Source organism: Acomys russatus, chromosome 20, assembly GCF_903995435.1.
Source record: "Acomys russatus chromosome 20, mAcoRus1.1, whole genome shotgun sequence".
Lineage (NCBI taxonomy): Eukaryota > Metazoa > Chordata > Mammalia > Rodentia > Muridae > Acomys > Acomys russatus.
In genome coordinates, this window is record NC_067156.1 from 25470096 (window position 1) to 25489821 (window position 19726).

General features: G+C 41.1%; 2 protein-coding genes across 4 annotated transcripts in view; both read left to right on the top strand.

Moving 5' to 3' along the window:
- Positions 1-8473: 8473 nt before the first annotated feature.
- Positions 8474-19176, top strand: LOC127204376 (protocadherin alpha-1-like). Its single transcript, XM_051163341.1, is given in 3 exon segments — positions 8474-10132; positions 18451-19062; positions 19064-19176. Coding segments are annotated over 3 exon segments (2370 nt in total). The 3' UTR covers positions 19163-19176.
- LOC127204374 (protocadherin alpha-C2) overlaps positions 16700-19726 on the top strand; it is a 212084-nt gene continuing 209057 nt past the window's right edge. For all 3 annotated transcript variants that reach the window (XM_051163337.1, XM_051163330.1, XM_051163332.1), the window contains exon 1: positions 16700-18396. In XM_051163337.1, the coding sequence (XP_051019294.1) occupies positions 16795-18396 (1602 nt within the window). In that variant the 5' untranslated portion in view covers positions 16700-16794. The remainder of the gene's footprint in view (positions 18397-19726) is intronic.

The window sequence follows — 19726 nt, forward strand, 5'->3', positions numbered from 1 at the left end:
TCTGCCTCCTGAGTGCTGAAACTAATGGCATGCACCACCATGCTCAGTACATTTTAAAGTCTTTAAACATTAAGTCTAATGGGTAGATATCAGAGATGAAGTTATTTAATAATCCAATGTTTCTAAGCAGCTGTTGATTTTTCATTAGCATTTAAAAATTTAAAGTCAATAAAGTACTATATAGTCTATCTCTGGGAGATCTTTGTTTTCCCTATTTGTTTGATAAGCATCTGTTTTAAACTATGATTGGACCTCTCTACAACTGCTTGTCCTGAACAATTTTGTGGTATACCTGTAATATATTTCATATAATAATATGCAAAAATCACTTCCTTTTACTAGAGACACATGCTGGAACATTGCAGCTTTAATTTGTGCAAGCATCCTCATACTAGCCATAACTTCTAATAAATGTGTAATTACAGAATCATCTTTTTCAGAATTTAAAGAAGTTGCCTACTGAAATTCTGAAAATGTATCTATGGTATGGTTGCACGTACTTTAATTATCCAATCCCTGCAAAATGGAACACCCAAGTCATTGTATGACCTTCTTCCAAGGCAACACCAAACAGGATCTGCGTTTCTAATTTAGCATATAAGTTCTGCAATTGAGTCTTGACAACACAATACAATATTCCCTCTGACCATGTTGACCAATAGAAAATAGCTTTTCTGTCCAGCATCTCAGTGGATTGTCATTCTGCCATTTCCTTAAGCCTTTGTGGATTTTTCCTATCTAGAACTACTTCTTTTGGTGTTAATGTAAGTTCCAGTAGGTTCTCTGAAGGTTCCCTATTTTGATTCAAAGATTCCTCCAACCTCTGTTCTATGGCCATTATGTTAGCATCTAAGCCAGGTGCAGTGGCACACACCTGTAATCCTAGCACTCAGGGAAGCAGAGGCAGGTGGATCTCTGTGAGTTTGAGGCCAGCCTGGTCTACAAAATAAGTCCAGGACAGCCAAGGCTACACAGAGAAACCCTATCTAAAAAAAACAAAACAAAACAACAACAACAAAAAAACAAAACAAAAAAAAAACAAAAAGCAAACACCACCTCCCCCAAATTAGCATGTAATTTCTCCTTCTCTTCTTTCTGCAAGTCTATCTTATTTTTATTTCTCCCCAGAAGATATATAAAACTGTAATTACCACTGAAAAACTATTTGTATGCTAAAAGAAGCAAAATCATATAGAATCCAGATGTCATTATGTCTTCCTTCATGTTCAACATAGAAAATAATCTTCTTTAATCTCAAAACCCCTTTCTAAAGATTCTACTTTTTAATATTCAAGGCAAAAATGCCTTCTTATGATTTTTGTTTATGCCAAGCTCCCTTTTATTTTATTGTTTCCCAAATTCAGTACCTTACTCCGTCTGATACTTGGGGCTTCCCAATGTGTCTCTGGCTTCCAGAGTTGATTAATCATACTCCTGTCTTTTAGTTCACAGGGAGAGGTATTTTTGCCTCCTTCATGGGACCTTGACCCCTCCCCCACTTTGGGAAAGTGTTGAATCCACAGTTTGCTCCTCCGTCCAGCATGAGTCAGGTCAGCATGAGCCCTTTCTTAAAGGGATTTAACTTCCTGCCTTGGCTAGGAAATTGAGTCTGGCTTTGGGAAGCTGTCCTGTGTTGAAGAGCCATTTTTTCCTCAGCCGGGACCTCTTAAAAGAACTGCCTCTCCTTTGCTTCTCTGTATTTTTTCTTTCTGTTTTTGTTTTTCTGAATCCAGCTGTTGGCTTTGCTCAGCCTCAGAGGGTCTAATCAGGGAACTGTGAGCTCCTGGCTTAGAAATTGTGGTTGCTAATTAACTTTTTCTCTCTTAATAAACAGAATAAACTGCTCACGTCCACAGAGTACTCATTCCTGTATTAGTTTAGAATCTATGTAAGTTGTGGCCCTAGTTGGTATGCCAAAATGTTAGTGATTAAAAATATGTTGTAGTTTCTCTCTTAACCAGGATAACACACAAATAATTGAGACTGGACTATTATATTTATTTACCAAGCTTCACAACACAAGAACTGAGCAGTAGAAGTCTATTTTTAACCCCCTGTGCTGATCTGGCTTCCTCCAAGTGTAAATCCCTGAGATACTTGTTTTTATGTCTTTCATCCCTCCAGGTTATCTCTCCTGATCTCTCTTGGACATCTCATGGCATCATCCCCCCTCATTTACTGAATGGCAGGAAGTCCAGCCCCAGTCTCCTCTCTGCTCAGTCACTGGCTGCCAAGCCTCTTTATTGACATATCTGAGAGCAACTGGGCAGTGAAGTTTAGACAGGAGATTCTCATGCCAAGGATTGCAACCAGATACAGGGCCACAGAAATCAGCATCTGAATCTTTATACAGTGCACAACACATTATGAGTATACCATGTTTGTGCATTAAGTACTTTACTGATTAAGCCATTTCTCTTTCTTTCTTCTTTTTTTCTTTACTTCGTTTCTCTGTCACTTTTTCTTCTTCCTTTTCTACCTCCCTTTTTTCTCTCTGTCTTTTTTTTTTCTTCAGAACTTGTCACATTTTTTCCTCCTGAAGTCATGTAGTACTTTCTACATTCATTAGCAATGTGTGACTATTCTAGCGTTCTAGCTAAGTTTCTAGTGCTGTGATAAACACCATGACCAAAAGCAACTTGTGGGAGAAGCAGCTTACTTCATCTTACAGCTTACAGCCTCTCACGAAAGGAAGTCAGGAAGGAGCTCAAGGCAGGAACCTGGAGACATAAACTGAAGAAGAGGCCATGGAGGGACACTATTACTGGATTTTTCCACATGGCTTGCTCAACATGCTTTTTTTTTTTTAATACAACCCAGAACTACTTGCCAAGGGGTAGCACTGCCAATAGTGGGCTGGGCTCTCCCATATCAACCATTGACCAAGATAACACCTCACAAGCTTGCCAACAGTCCATTCTGATGGAGAAATGTTCTCAATCAGGATTCCTCTTCTCAGATGACTCTAGTTTGTGCCAAAACCAAACAAACATTATCCAGAACTTCTAGTTTTCACATTTTCACTAATACTTTGTCTTTTCACCATTTTGAAAGGTACATTTGATACTTCCGTATTTTAATTTGTATCCCTGGCAGCTACTGGCAATGAAAATGTCTTTTTTTGTTTGTTTGTTTGTCAAGACAAAGTTTCTCTGTGACAGCTTTGGCTGCCCTAGACTTACTTTGTAGACCAGGCTGGCCTTGAACTCACAGTGATCCACCTGCCTCTGCCTCCCAAGTGCTGGGATTAAAGGCGTGCGCCACCACGCCCGGCCGAAAATGTCTTAATGTATCTTTGTAATACTCAATTTTTGGGAAAAGTTTTCCTTCCTGTCATTTTCTAAATTCTTTTGTTACTGTTAAGTTTTTATTTGTTTATTTTTAACTAGTACTAGCTGTTGGATCTCACCCTAGCATTTGAACAAAGTGTTTTAGAAGGTTACCTCCCTTAAGTTTCTCACCCTCACCCCTCCCACCTCATCTTTTCAATTTCCACCATACTCATTCCTGCTCTCCTATTCCTGCTCTCGTTCCTATTCCTCCCTTTCCTTCACATAATTTGTATACTTCCTTGTTCTCCTTTTAGTTTTTAAGTTTTATCTATAATTATACCAGTTTATATACATAAATCCAATATAGATATGTATATATATGTATATATGAATTACAAGATAGGATCTGAATATGGAAGAGAACATGATTCATTCTGAGTTTGGGTTACCTCCCATAACATCATGATTTCCTGATCCACTTTTTCCTGCTGATTTTCTAATTTCACTTTTCCTTACAGCTGAGTAGAATACCACAGTGGGCATGTACTTACTTTCTTTTATCCATTCATTCTTTTGACAGTCATCTATGGCGATTACATTTCCCTGCTATTGTGAATAGTACATCAATCAGCGATGTGCAAATGTGTCTAGGATGACATATAGATTCCTATGCCCAGCAATAGTGTAGCTTGGTCATATGGTAACTCCATTTTTAATTTTTTGTGAAGCTGCCACACTGATATTCTTAATGGTCGTGCTACTTTGCGCTTCCAATAACAGAGAACAAAAGTTCCTTACCAGCATTTCTTGGCAGTAGTCATTCTGACAGAGGTGATATCTCAAAGTAGTTATAATTTGTATTTTCTTTGTGGACAGGGATTTTGGACATACTTAAAGGCATTTATTAACCACTTGTGCTTCTTAAAAAATATCTGGGCTGGGAGGGGATGGTGTATGCCTTTAATCCCAGAACTTGGGAGGCAGAGGCTGTTGGATCAGGTTTGAGGCCAGCCTGGTCTACACAGTAAGTTCCAGAACACTCATGTGCATGCTGGGATTTAGTCTGGCTTGGGATTGCACAGGATTTGCTCATGATGTTGCAAACACTGTGAGTGTATATACATTGCTGTGCTGATGTGTCTAGACTATGGTGTTCCCTCATAGTCACCCACATCCTCCGGCTCTTACATGTTTTCTGTCTCTTCAAAATTGATCCCTAGAGCCTTTGATGCCTGTGTGAGCCTCTTGCGATTCTCTTTGTCTCTCTGCTCTGGCCAAGACTTCTTACTTCTCCATCTAAGAATGTATATGTTGAGTATGAGTGTCTTAAAAATATATTTTAGGTACAAATGCTTTGTTGGATGTGTACCTCAAACCATTCATTGTTTCTTAAATTTTAGCTGTGATCCCATCTTTTAAAAAACAGTTTTACAGAGTGAAATGTAAAAAAAAAAAAAAAAACCACTCTAAAGTCTAGTTTATCACTAGACCTTTATCTAGCTGCAGTCCTAGACACTGTCTTGTATATTTTTGTTTGGAAGAGTCTTAGAATTTTATGTGCTACTTTTAATTACTCTGGGATTAACTTTAGTACAATATGTGAGGCTCATGGTGAGTTTTTGTTTGTTTTAACAAGTTCATCTTTTAAAAAGTTAGTTTAGTTTTTTTGTGTGGGGGTGTTTTTGCTGTATGTATGTCTGTATGCTATGTGTGTGTCTGCTGTCCTATGAGGCTACTCTGAACCCCTGAAATTGGAGGTACAGATGTTTGTAACCCATCATAGGGGTGCTGTGAATTTAACCTGAAATAAAAGCCACTGCTCTTAATTTCTAAGCCATCTGTATAGTTTTGCCCTTGAGCATCCAATTTCTTAAGCAGTATTTCTGTTTTTGAGGATTGTTTATTCATTCTTTAACAATTTCATACATATATACAGTGTATCTTGGCCATATCCATCCCAAACTTCCCTCCCATTGAAAGGCTGTCTTTTGTGCAGTTGATTGCTTTTGCACATTTGTTAAAATTTGCTTGGTCTATTTTATATTATTTTTAGTTGGTCTCTATCTACTCATCTGCCAATAAAACTTATTATTGATTGATTGATTGATTGATTGTGTGTGTGTGTGTGTGTGTGTGTGTGTGTGTGTGATGAGTGAGTATGGGCATGCACATGTGTGAAGATCAGAGAACAAACTGGGGTGTCAGTCTTACCTTGTACCTTGTTTTGAGAAGGATACCTTGCCTGTCATTGCATATGCAATACTAGGTGGCCTTGTGATGCTACATCTGGCCCTCAAACTTTCTAACCACTGAGATGTCTCCCTGGCCCTACTGAATATATCTTTAAGTTACATTTTTATCCACTTTTAGTATTTTTGTCTCATTTTTTGTATAGATCTTTTTGGTTTCTTTATATATTTATATCATACATACACCTTATCAGATTACTAATAAAAATGTGGTGAAATGTGTCATTTTAACAGTTACATGAAATGTAGAATATTTACCTTCTTTGCATTCCTCTGTCTTTCCATTTCAATAACGTCATTGCTTTGAGTATTTCCTCTATATTAATTCAAAATTTCATCTTTGTGTTATGACTACTAAACATAGTTTAGGAAGCCAAGGAAAGTTTGTTGTATTATACATGTTTCTGTGTACTGTTTTCTTTCTTTCTTTCTTTCTTTCTTTCTTTCTTTCTTTCAAGACATGATTTCTCTGTGTAGCCCCGGATGTCCTGAAACTTGTTCTGTAGACCAAGCTGGCTTCAAAGTCAGAGATCTGTTTGTCTCTGTCTCCTGAGTGTTGAGATTAAAGGGATGGGCCACCACACCAAGCTTCTTTCTTCTTTCTTGGTCTTTTAAGATAACAGCTCTCTGTTTTCCTTTCTCCTTAGAGACACTTTCATGGTTATTTGAACATAGATGTACAAATACCAAATTACCACAATTAGCAGTTACATGAAAATATCTCCACTTCTCTTTCATTTGGGAATGATTATCTTGGGGTGTCTAGACATCTGAGTTGATAGCTCTTTTCAGTAAATAATTTAAAAATATATAATGCTTCTTTGTTTTTAGTTCCTTCTGGGAATTCACTGAAATTACAGTTATTTTCCTGATGTGAACATATTATATCCTTTGTCTTTTGTTTTCAGAAACATGCCTGTCGTGTGCTTGGCTTTGACTGTTTGGGTTTATTATATTTGGTGTTTAATTATTTCCCTATTTTGCTTACCAGTGTTGGATTTTTTCCAGCCCATTACTTACTTGAACACTTTATCAATGTCCTCTTCTCTCCCCTCAGGACAGAGTGACAAATGTTGGATGCTTTGTTATAGTCTTGAATGTCTAATTGGTTCTATTTCTTTCCTTTCCTTTCCTTCCTTCTTTCTTTTTTTTTCAAAGCATGTTTTCTCTGTGTAACCTTGATTGTTCTAGACTCATTTTGTATACCAGGCTGGCCTTGAACTCACAGGGATTTCCCCACCTCTGCCTTCCAAAGTGCTGGGTAAATTACAGGCATGCACCATTCTGCCTGGATAGTTTGTATTTATTTTAGGCTATTTTCTCTCTTGTGCAATTTCTTTCTGTCTTTTGGCTTATTTATTTTCTTTTTGAAAAATCCATTCTTGAACTGAAATTTATTTTCATATGAGCATACTTTCGTTTGACTTTATTTTTGAAATACAGTTATGCTGAATATTTTGTTGACATTCTTTCATGCAAACAGAGATCACAAACACATTGCCGTCTAGTCATGCTACTTTTTCTGGAAAATAGTTTTTAGCCTTATTTGGGTTCATATTTAAGGTACAAAGTTTCCCTTTATGCCTACAAGCTCTGTTCTCTGCTCTCTTATTTCAGACTTTTCTAATTTGTAAAGCTAAAGATATAGTTCAGTTGTAGAGTACCTCTCTTTTAAAAATGATCTACATATTTTATTTTTTATGTATTTTATGTGCATATATATCTGTTTGGGGGCATTGCATGCTCTGGAACTGGGTTACAGACAATTGTGAGCTACCTTGTAGATGCTGGGAACAGAAACCAGGTCCTCTGGAAGAGGAGCAAGTTCTCTTAACTGCTGAGCCATCTGTCTAGTGCTGTAGAGTACTACTTAAGCTCAGTAGAGTGATTCTACGGTCAAATCCGTAGGTTCAACTACCAGGGACAAAACGCATTCCTTACTTTTCCCATTGTTTCTGTGATGCATTTGTTGATTTCTTTTTGTTTGTTTTATTCGAAGCTCTTTCAATGATTAACTAAAGTAACAGAATTTGAAAAAAGAATTGTATATCCTTGAGACAATTTTCAGAGACATTAAAGCAGGCGTTGTTATTTTACGGTTCTTATAACTTTAGAGAAAAGAACACTATGTAATAGGTCTGTGGAGATCTGCACATTTTCATGTTTATGTCCACACTAAGAACTCTATGCAATCCTCTACATCAATAGGTTTAATTAGTTTAATTAATTATCCATATCTATCCAAATATGGATAGAAAAATTTCACAAAACATTGTATCATTGATGAACATGGGAAGGATTTGCTTCCTGATCAATTCACCGTAACAGCTGTTTACATTTTTATCCTTAGATATTTTAAGTAATTCTGAGATTACATAAAGTGATTTGTAGGACAGTAATAAGTCATGTGCAAGGTCTATACCATTGTATATGAAGAACTTGAGCATCTATAGATGGTAATCAACTTAAGAGAGAGCTATGTGTCCTGGAATAGACACTGTGATTCTAAAGATTGCAGACCCATTTGATGCGTGCATGTAATGATTACAGTGTGTTGACAATTTGTAGTAAGTGAAATTATATGACTATATGGAGTACTTTATGATGGTTATTGTATTTTGTATTCTAAAATTTTCTTGTTATTTTTATTAGCTATTTATTTTATAAGACCTTCTATTTCATTCATGGATTGCAATCCAGATACACTGGAAATAACAAAATTTAAGAGCATTGTTACATGTAAAATCCATATTAGCCACATGGTGTCGCTGTATACCACAAGGACTTGAAGCTGGAAATGCACTGATAAATAAAAAGGAAAGGAGGAAGGAAGTTTCATTTTGTCACTCCCCGAGAAAAGACAAAATGACGAGGAGACAAATGACTGAAGACATGAGCTTGCAAAGTATGATTTCGGAGTGACAGCGGTACGAAAGGTGTAGTTCTTCTGCAATGCTGTTTTCCAGGCTCCAAGGCTTGAGAGCCCAGCGTCTGCTGCTGTTCTCTCTTCTGCTTCTCACAGCCTGGGAAGCTGGGAGCGGCCAACTCCACTACTCCGTCCCGGAGGAGGCCAAACACGGCACCTTCGTGGGTCGCATCGCGCAGGACCTGGGGCTGGAGCTGGCGGAGCTGGTGCCCCGCCTGTTCAGGGTGGCGTCCAAGGACCGCGGGGACCTTCTGGAGGTAAATCTGCAGAATGGCATTTTGTTTGTGAATTCTCGGATCGACCGGGAGGAGCTGTGCGGGCGGAGCGCGGAGTGCAGCATCCACCTGGAGGTGATCGTGGACAGGCCGCTGCAGGTTTTCCACGTGGAGGTGAAGGTTAAAGATATTAACGATAACCCACCGGTTTTTAAAGGCCCAGAACAAAGGATATTTATTCCTGAAAACAGACAATTAGATTCACGGTTTCCACTAGAGGGTGCTGTGGACGCAGACATTGGTGCCAATTCACTTCTAACTTACACGCTGAGCCCCACAGATTACTTTTCTTTGAAGGTAGAGACGACGGAGGAACTCAGTAAATCCCTTTCGCTTGAATTGAGGAAATCTTTGGATAGAGAAGAAACCCCAGAACTTCAGTTATTCCTGACAGCCACTGACGGAGGCAAGCCAGAGCTGGAGGGGAGGATTAGGCTGCAGATTACTGTGCTTGACGTTAATGATAACGCTCCACTGTTTGACCAGGCTGTCTATAGAGCCCAGTTAGTAGAATCTACAGCGAAGGGAACATTAGTGACCACGTTAAATGCCTCTGACGCAGATGAAGGTGTAAACGGCGAGGTTGTGTTTTCCTTTGGCAATGACATTTCTCTTGACGTTCAAGAAAAATTCAAAGTGGATTCTATTTCAGGAGAAATAAGAGTGGTCGGTGACCTGGATTATGAAAAAACAAAATCCTATGAAATTCAAGTCAAGGCAGTTGATAAAGGGACTCCGCCGATGTCAAATCACTGCAAGGTTTTGGTGAAAGTGCTGGATATAAATGACAACGCTCCGGAGCTGGCAATCACTTCCTTGTCTTTGCCCATCAAAGAGAATGCTCCACTTAGCACTGTCATCGCACTTATCAAGGTGTCAGATCTCGACTCAGGTGTTAATGGTCAGGTGACCTGCTCCCTGACTCCTCATGTCCCCTTCAAGCTGATGTCTACCTTCAAGAACTACTATTCACTCGTGTTGGATAGCGCCCTGGACCGCGAGACCACAGCTGACTATAAGGTGGTGGTGACAGCCCGGGATGGGGGCTCGCCTTCTCTGTGGGCCACAGCCAGCGTGTCCGTGGAGGTGGCTGACGTGAACGACAATGCGCCTGCGTTCGCGCAGCCCGAATACACGGTGTTCGTGAAGGAGAACAACCCGCCTGGCTCGCACATCTTCACGGTGTCCGCGATGGACGTGGATGCACAGGAGAACGCACTGGTGTCCTACTCGCTGGTGGAGAGGCGAGTGGGCGAGCGCTTGCTGTCGAGCTATGTGTCTGTGCACGCGGAGAGCGGCAAGGTGTTCGCGCTGCAGCCTCTGGACCATGAGGAGCTGGAGCTGCTGCAGTTCCAGGTGAGCGCGCGGGATGCTGGTGTGCCATCCCTGGGCAGCAATGTGACTCTGCAGGTGTTTGTGCTGGATGAGAACGACAATGCGCCCACGCTGCTGGGGCCTCAGGTGGGCAGTGCAGTGAGTGAACTGGTGTCACGGACAGTGGGTGCAGGACATGTGGTGACGAAAGTGCGAGCAGTAGATGCAGACTCTGGTTACAATGCATGGCTGTCATATGAACTGCAACCTCAGACAGGTGGCACGCGCAGCCCGTTTCGCGTGGGGTCGTACACGGGTGAGATCAGCACGACGCGTGCCCTAGACGAGGTCGATGCTCCACGACAGCGTCTGTTAGTGCTGGTGAAGGACCATGGAGAGCCGGCGCTGACCTCTACTGCTACTGTGTTGGTATCTCTGGTGGAAAGTGGTCCAATTCAGAAAGCCTCTTTGCCCGTATTAACTGGAGCAGTGGGCTCCCAGGCGTCGCTGGTAGATGTCAACGTGTACTTGATCATCGCCATCTGTGCTGTGTCCAGCCTGTTGGTGCTCACACTGCTGCTGTACACAGCGCTGCGCTGCTCAGCAATGTCCACCGGTGGAGCCTGCGCTCCAGGGAAACCCATGCTGGTGTGCTCCAGCGCGGTGGGGAGCTGGTCATACTCGCAGCAGAGGAGGCAGAGGGTGTGCTCTGGAGAGGGCCCTCCCAAGACCGACCTCATGGCCTTCAGCCCTGGCCTATCTCCGGGTTTGAACGTATCGGAAAGAAATGACCATCCAGAAGTAAATTCAGATCTTTCTGCTAATGTAAGTCCAAAGTTGAGCTACGGCTTCAAACTTCATTTTAGATTTAACTTTATTTTTCTTTAACCATTCTTTAAACAGCACTTAAAATGTATTCAGAGTGTTCAATGACACTTAACAAATTGTGCCTTTGCAAATACTCTAGGACTTGCGGCTGCACTATGGAGCTAGGAAACAAGAAACGTAGATGGAAACTATTCTATTCTTTTATGTACATGGTAGAATACATTTTAAAATTTCAGTGCTATTAGTGTTAATTTTGGGTAGTGTTATGGATGGAACCGGGGGCCCTATAAATGCTAGGCAAGCACACTGCTGCTCACCTTTAACATGGGCATTCAATTCGTGTGGAGTGTCTTGCTCTGCACAAAGAATTGTAGGCAAAGTCACAGAAACCATTGTTTTCTCCCTACGTTGCTAAACTTCAAAGTGGGAAATACATAATAAATTTATGCACTACGATTTAAAATATTGTTGATGGTACTGTAATTTCCACATTAAAATACCCAACAATATCCTGGCACCATTCCATGGTTTAAAAGAATAGTTACTGTGTGAGCTTGTGTGTTCAGTAATCGAGTCAAGAGGTACTTAGTGAGCACCTCCGATTACTTGTTAATGTCCCCAAACTGTACATTTTCTCTTCTTTCACTCCTTCTGTTTTATTAGGTGAAACTTCTTTTCCTTAACAGATGAAATTGCTGAGGCCAAGAAAAACTAAGTTTAGGGTTACTATTCTTTTTAAATTTGCTCGTTCTACTCCTTGCATTTGAGTAAATAGTTAAAGTTGCTTTTGATGGAGACACCTTGAAGAAATCAAACTTCAAATACTGTTTAAAATCCAAAATAAAAGAGCAAGAGAAAGATGGAAGTAATTTTTTTCCAAACCAAATTTTACTACATACAAACCCCTAGTGCTTGTCTTTCTAGAAATGAATCTAGGTTTTTTTTTTTTTTTTTTTTTTTTTTTTTTTTTTTAAGACAAGCTTTCTCTGTGACTGTCCTGGACCTCACTCTGGAGACCAGGCTGGACTTGAACTCAGATATCCACCTGCCTCTGCCTCCTGAGTGCTGGGATTAAAGGTGTGCACGATCATTACCCCACTGAAAGGGAAATTCTTCACCCCAGTTGTTTAGATGAGGAAGTTTGATTCATAACGATCATGTTGATTAATAATGAGATAATGAGTAACATATTAGACAGTGTTTTATAGAAGTTTTAACAAACAACTGATGCATGTTTAATATAGGTTTCTGGATTTTTAAAACCATTTAATCAAGAAGTTGTTAAATTTGTGTGTTTCTTTGTGTGTGTGGTGTGAGACAGAGAAATAGACAGCCAAGGGTATGTGTGTGTGTGTGTGTGTGTGTGTGTGTGTGTGTGTGTGTGTGTGTGTGTGCACATGTGCATTCTCATCTGTACATGCAGATGTGGAAGTCAGTGGTTAATGTTCATTATTTTTGTCAATTACTCAGCTCCTTTTGTTTTGAGTCAGGCAGATCGTTGTTTTGGCTAGACTGGCTGGGCATGTGGATGCTAGGGATTTGAACCGAGGACCTCATGCTTGCACAATAAGCATTTTACCCACTGAGCCATCTCCACAGCCTCTAACATATTGATTTACTTCTTACGTTCAATTCTGAAGTTACACACGGATTATGTGAATGCATCTTGTTGGCCAAACACCCAAACAAACATACCAAGAAGTCTCTTAAAATTAACCCCTGCAAAACGATGTGTTAATGTAAAAGCAAGGAAGCTCAGGAGGTCTCAACCCTAGACAAAGAGCTACAGCCATCTTAGGGAAGAAGGAGATACAGTTTTCCCCAGGGAAGAGCACACCAGCTGGTTATCCAATACCAAATCATCAGCCCTGAAACACACACACACACACACACACCACACGTACACAAAGAAAAATAAGCCATAAATTTAAAAAAGAACAAGGGAGGGTACATAGGAAGGTGGGAAGGGAGGAAACAAAAGGGGGAAATGATGGAGTTATATTAAACCTCAAAAACCTTGCAGAATATTCTATGAAAAATTAAGATGAGTTGATAGGTAAGTTTCCTGAGACTGGCATGATAGGCTGACGGAGTGCTTAGAGCATTGTAGGATGTAGGCCTAAAGCATGTTTCCTTAACTTTCCAAATATTAATATTATGGTGCCCAGTGTTTGGACAAGAATAACAAAAATAAATTTTGGAATAATAATGCTAGAAAAACCTTCTAATTTTCTATATCTGTGAGATAAACCTTGCAGGGCCATACAACTGGAAAAAGTAGATTCAGAAATCACAAAAATGTCTTCCCTACCTTCCTTATTATGTCACTATTGCCATATTCATTAGTAACACTTGAATAATGTCTTTAGAGAGACATTCATTTATCATCGTTCACTCAGCAGGTGCATATCGACAGCCTAGCATATGAAAACACCTGCAACAGAATCCTAAGCTCAGCAACACTCACAGTATAGTCAAGATCCCTGACCTCAAGAAGACATTTTGTCCTGTTTACAGTAACAACTGAGTTACAAAAGGTGTTTGATTTGGTGTAATGTTCCATTTTCAATTTTCTTTGTTAAACCAACTCATCCATGAAAGAAAATATCATCCTATATGTGACTTAAAAAAAAAAAAAAAAAAAAGGAATGTGATCCCGACCATGCTTAACAAATTTTCTAGAAAGAAAACATACTACAAGTTTTTTCTTTAACGTAAATCATTCTTAGAAAACTGTAATTCTCACGATAGCAGCTGAAGAGTAAAACTAAAAAAGTCCATTGGAAATGCTCTGAAGAGGCACGTGAAATGACGAAACAGCCAGGCGGCAGCAGCACACCCCTTCCTCACACCCCCTTAATCCCAGAACAGAGTCAGAGTCAGAATCTCTGAGTTCGAGGCCACCCTCATCTACAGAGCAAGTTCCAGGATGGCCTGGATTACACAGAGAATCTCTGTCTTGGAAAAAAAAGATAAAACAATTGGGATGGATAGAGAGATTTTTTTTTGAGGCCAAACTTAAACATTTTAAGTAGAAGATAAACAACAGTGTCTTTTACTTAAGTTAGAAAAACATGAATAATGTTGGCATTTGAAGCTATAATGAAATAACTCATTATATTAAAATATTTACATATTGTGAGCTGGAGAGATGGCTCAGTGGCTAAGAGCTTTTGATGTCCTTCCAGAAGACCTAAGTTTGAGTTCCAGAAGGCACATGGTACCTCACAACCATTTGTAACTCTAGTTTCAGGAGATCTGATGACTTCTTCTGGATTGTGGGTATCAGGCATGCACATGGTGCACAAAAATGCATGCAAGCAAAACCACCTACACATTTAAAATAAAATTAGGTAAAGGAATTAGTATAGATTGAACATGCAGGTATCTCAGAGTACTTTATTAAATTATTGGCATAAAATTATGACTAGAACTCAGCATCCTTTGATAACCCTGATAGCCTTTTAAATTTGTCTGGAAGAGTTCAGCCTGTTGGCCTATACTTATCCTTGGGTGATGGAGGCAAGAGATCCCAATTTAAAAGCCATCATTTGCTACAGAACAAGTTTGAGGCCCAACCTGAGCTATAGTGACCCTGTGTTAACAAATAAATGAAGACACAGACCCCAATAATAACAATAATGAAACAGAAACCAAACAAAATTGACCTTAATGTATTTGGATAATGCTTTTATACCCGCTACATGGTGATCACAAGTTTAAGAAGAATACATTGTATATGTAAGATCAGGGAGAGAGTTCTTTCCATGTTACAGTGACTGGTATAAGGCTCAAGAGTGTTTTGGGTTAGTCAATTCTATTAACTCAGGAATGAATCTCAAATATTAGTCACTATTATAAAAAAGCATGGGTTTAGCATTACAAAGTTTGGAAAGTGGCTGCAGTTTATGGATCACTACTGTAGAATAAAGGAAAAAATACACATGGAGCAACATTGTGATTTAATATTTAACATAAACAGGAATGGCTTTGCCATTCGTAGCCAATGTTCTTGCTACGCTCAGAATATTTCAATAGTTTCTTCTTTCTTCTCAGCTTTTCAATGAAGTGCATTATTTCACTTCTTATTTTTTAATTTGAAAATTCATGTGTATATTCATTGTGCAGGGTACTGTTTTATACATGGATATTTTAATACAAGTTTATTATGCACATTGAGCATATTTCTCCACTCTTTTCCTCCTTTTCACTGTTCTTTCTCATTCCACTAGTTCCCTTTGTTCCTCTAGAGGGTTCTCTGTCTACTTTAATCATATATAATATATGATATATGTATGTATATATGACATGCATGTGTGTATTTATACCTAATTTTATGTATCTATATAAGATCTAGGAAAAAATAAGATCTAGGAACTGCTATTGAGAGAACACATGGGAGATTTTTCTTCCTGTAACTGGCTTAATTAGTTTGTTAATATAATTGCCTCCAGTTGCATTCATTTTACTGCAAAAGTGAATAAGTGAAATAACTTTAAGACATGGGGCTTAGAGAAAAATTATTATTATTATTAGTTTTTCAAGACAGGGGTTTTTCTGTTTAGCTTTGGTTGTCTTAGAACCAGCTTTGTAGGCCAGGTTGGTCTCAAACTTGGAAATCCACCTGCCTCTGCCTCCCAAATGCTGGATTTATACACCACCGCGTCTGACTCAGAGAAAAGTTATTAATGATTCTAGCTCCAGGAAACTCTATCTTTCATTGCTGTTTTTAATAAGCAGTGTAAGTTTTGCAGTTCGTTTGTTTTCCTCTAAGAAAGCTAAAAGCAAAAATTTTGACACGCACAAAGAAACAAACTTGTAACCTGATATCCACTTTGTTAACATTCTTCCATTCGTTTCAAATAATCCTGACACCATCTTTACTTGAGTTTCATATTTTTGCACATGAAGGAGCCAACTAAAATGTAAAGATACTCTCAAGTAACTCATACTAAAAAGAAACCAGATTATTCTTCTTTCATGAAAATTCAAGTATTTTCAAAGAGAATATATTCAAAGAAAATAACCCTCAAATAAATATATATTTTATGTGAGAAATTAAGGTAACCAGCAAACAATTAAAAAACGAAAAATATAAACAACAGAAGTATGTTTAAACACATTTTCAACGAACAAAAATGCCCATTGATTCTGATGTGCTTGCTTTGAAGAAGTAATAAAAAAAAAACCCCACAATATTACAAAAGAATTGAAACAGGGGTCTCGAAGAGATAATTTTACATCTGTGTTGGTATCAGTACCATTTACAAGAACCAAGATGCAGAGGAGCCCAAATGTCCTTGGGTGGTTGAGTGGCCACACAAAATGTAGTGTGTATACACAATGAAATCATTCAGCACTAAGGAGGAAAGAAATCCTGTAACATGCTACAACGCGAATGAACCTTCAGAGCATTGTGGTAAGTTGAAAAATCCAGTCTTGGAGCAAAACAAAGAACTCAACCTCAGAAAGGCACACCTCAACAAATCCTGTAGGAGTTCACTTATGTGATAGTGAAATTTACAGAAACAGAAAGTAGAATGGTGGTTACCATGGGCAACGCCCGGGGGAAACTGGAATTGATGTCTAATGGATATAAAATTTCAGCTTTACAGGAGGAAAATTTTGCAACAATGTAAAAATTACTTAGCACACTCAAGTTTTCACGTTAATACGATAAGCTTCATAATTACAGTTAATACGGTAAGATCACACTTACAGTTAATATGGTAAACTTCGAACCTGCTTAGCCACAGGGTGTCGCTGTCTACCAAAGAGTGTTCTTTAGGTAGGGAAATACGCAGATCCTCTTTGTTACTCCAGCTAAAACGACGGGAGATGCAGCAGGATTTGAGCAAGTGTTAAGACTATTTAATTAAAAAAAAAAAAATGATCATTTAATTTGACCAATTCGCGGAGGACTAGAAGTGATGCCTTCTTTGAGAGGGGGCCCAGAGATCAGGCAGTGTCTGCTGCTCTTGCTTCCTTTCCTTGCTGCCTGGGAGGCAGGGAGCGGCCAGCTCCACTACTCCGTCCCTGAAGAGGCCAAACACGGCACCTTCGTGGGCCGCATCGCGCAGGACCTGGGGCTGGAGCTGGCGGAGCTGGTGCCCCGCCTGTTCAGGGTGGCGTCCAAGGACCGCGGGGACCTTCTGGAGGTAAATCTGCAGAATGGCATTTTGTTTGTGAATTCTCGGATCGACCGGGAGGAGCTGTGCGGGCGGAGCGCGGAGTGCAGCATCCACCTGGAGGTGATCGTGGACAGGCCGCTGCAGGTTTTTCACGTGGAGGTGGAGGTGAGGGACATTAACGACAACCCGCCAATATTTCCAAGGACAGAAAAAACTATCCAGTTTCCCGAATCCAGACTGCTTGACTCGCGGTTTCCTTTAGAGGGAGCATCGGACGCAGACGTAGGAGCAAATGCTCTTCTGTCCTACAAGCTCAGCCCTAGCGAGTTTTTCTTTCTAGATGTACAAACGAGCGATGAACGAAGCCAATCGCTATTTCTTGTGCTGGGGAAATCTCTGGACAGAGAGGAAAATGCTGAGGTGAAATTGTTACTGGTGGCTACCGACGGCGGCAAGCCTGAACTCACTGGCACTGTCCAAATACTTATCAAGGTAATAGATATAAATGACAACGAACCCACTTTCCCCCAATCGGGTTATAAAGTGCAGTTGTTAGAGAACACTGCAAACGGAACCTTAGTGATTAAATTAAATGCTTCTGACGGAGATGAAGGATCAAACGCTGAGATTGTGTATTCACTCAGTAGCGATGTGTCTTCCACCACACGGACAAAGTTCCAGATAGACCCCAGCTCAGGAGAAATCAGAACTAAGGGGGAATTAGATTACGAAGAAAGGACATCCTATGAAATCCAAGTCATTGCATCTGACAAGGGGAGCCCATCAATGTCAGGGCACTGTAAAGTTTCGGTAAAACTTGTGGATGTCAATGACAATACACCAGAAGTCTCAATAACGTCTCTCTCACTACCTGTCCAAGAGAATGCTCCACTGGGTGCTATCATCGCCCTCATCTCAGTGTCCGACCGTGACTCAGGAATCAACGGACAGGTGACCTGCTCCCTGACTCCTCACGTCCCCTTCAAGCTGGTGTCCACCTTCAAGAATTACTATTCGCTCGTGCTGGACAGCGCCCTGGACCGCGAGACCACAGCTGCCTATAAGGTGGTGGTGACAGCCCGGGACCGGGGCTCGCCCTCACTATGGGTCACAGCCAGCGTGTCCGTGGAGGTGGCTGACGTGAACGACAACGCGCCTGCGTTCGCGCAGCCCGAATACACGGTGTTCGTGAAGGAGAACAACCCGCCTGGCGCGCACATCTTCACGGTGTCCGCGATGGATGCAGATGCTCAGGAGAACGCGCTGGTGACCTACTCGCTGGTGGAGAGGCGAGTGGGCGAGCGCTTGCTGTCGAGCTATGTGTCTGTGCACGCGGAGAGCGGCAAGGTGTTCGCGCTGCAGCCTCTGGACCATGAGGAGCTGGAGCTGCTGCAGTTCCAGGTGAGCGCGCGGGATGCTGGTGTACCACCCCTGGGCAGCAATGTGACTCTGCAGGTGTTTGTGCTGGATGAGAATGACAATGCGCCCACGCTGCTGCCTCATGGAACTGTAGGGGCTGGGAGCTCAGTGAGCGAGCTTGTACCTAGGTCAGTGGGTTCAGGTCATGTGGTCACCAAAGTGCGTGCAGTGGATACAGACTCTGGTTACAATGCGTGGCTCTCATATGAACTGCAACACGCTGTGGGCTCGCGCAGCCCGTTCCGCGTGGGTCTGTACACGGGCGAGATCAGCACCACGAGGTCCTTGGATGAAGTAGATGCTGCGCGCCAGCGCCTGATAGTGCTGGTGAAGGACCATGGTGAGCCTGCTTTGACTACCACAGTCACAGTGCTAGTTTCTCTGGTTGAGAACAGTCAAGCTCCAAAAACCTCATCAAGAGCATTGGTAGATGCCACAGGCCATGAGGCGTCTCTGGTGACTGTTAACGTGTACCTGATCATCGCCATCTGCGCGGTGTCCAGCCTGCTGGTGCTCACACTGCTGCTGTACACAGCGCTGCGCTGCTCAGCAATGTCCCCCGGTGGAGCCTGCGCTCCAGGGAAGCCCATGCTGGTGTGCTCCAGCGCCGTGGGGAGCTGGTCATACTCGCAGCAGAGGAGGCAGAGGGTGTGCTCTGGAGAGGGTCCACCCAAGACCGACCTCATGGCCTTCAGCCCCAGCCTATCCCAAGGTCCTGAATCAGCAGAAGAGAGACAACCACCCTTAGAATCAGAATACTTAGGAAAGGTAAGCTTTTATCCCTTGCTACGAATGTTGCTATTTCTGTATTGGTTATGATTCCTGTTAATTATTTAGACCTAAAGCTATGCATTTATTTTACATCGTTGTCCTGTCATGGGATACTTGTGAGTTAGATATCAAATTCTTGCACATAGAACAGTTCTCGTAAATATTCTTAGCTTTCATAGTTAGATTCGTAACTAAATCTCTGTGTGAATAACTGAATTTTGAATAACTGAAAAAACCCAGGAACAACTGATAATTAATTAATTAGCTATTGTGGGTGTGTGCGTGATGTCAGTATGTGGTTGTACTCCTACAGTGTGTGTGAACCTCAAGGGATAACTTTGTGTAGTTGGTTCTCTCTACCTTTGTGTGGTTGCAGGGATCTAAGGCGGGTTACCGGGTTTGCAAAGTGAGAGCTTTACCTGTTGAGCCATCTCACCGGCCCCAAAACGTTATAATTCTGTATCACCCCTAAATGTTTTCCTTTCAAAATTAGAGCTGGGCGTAGTGGTGCAGAGCTTTAGTCCCAGCACTCGGGAGGCAG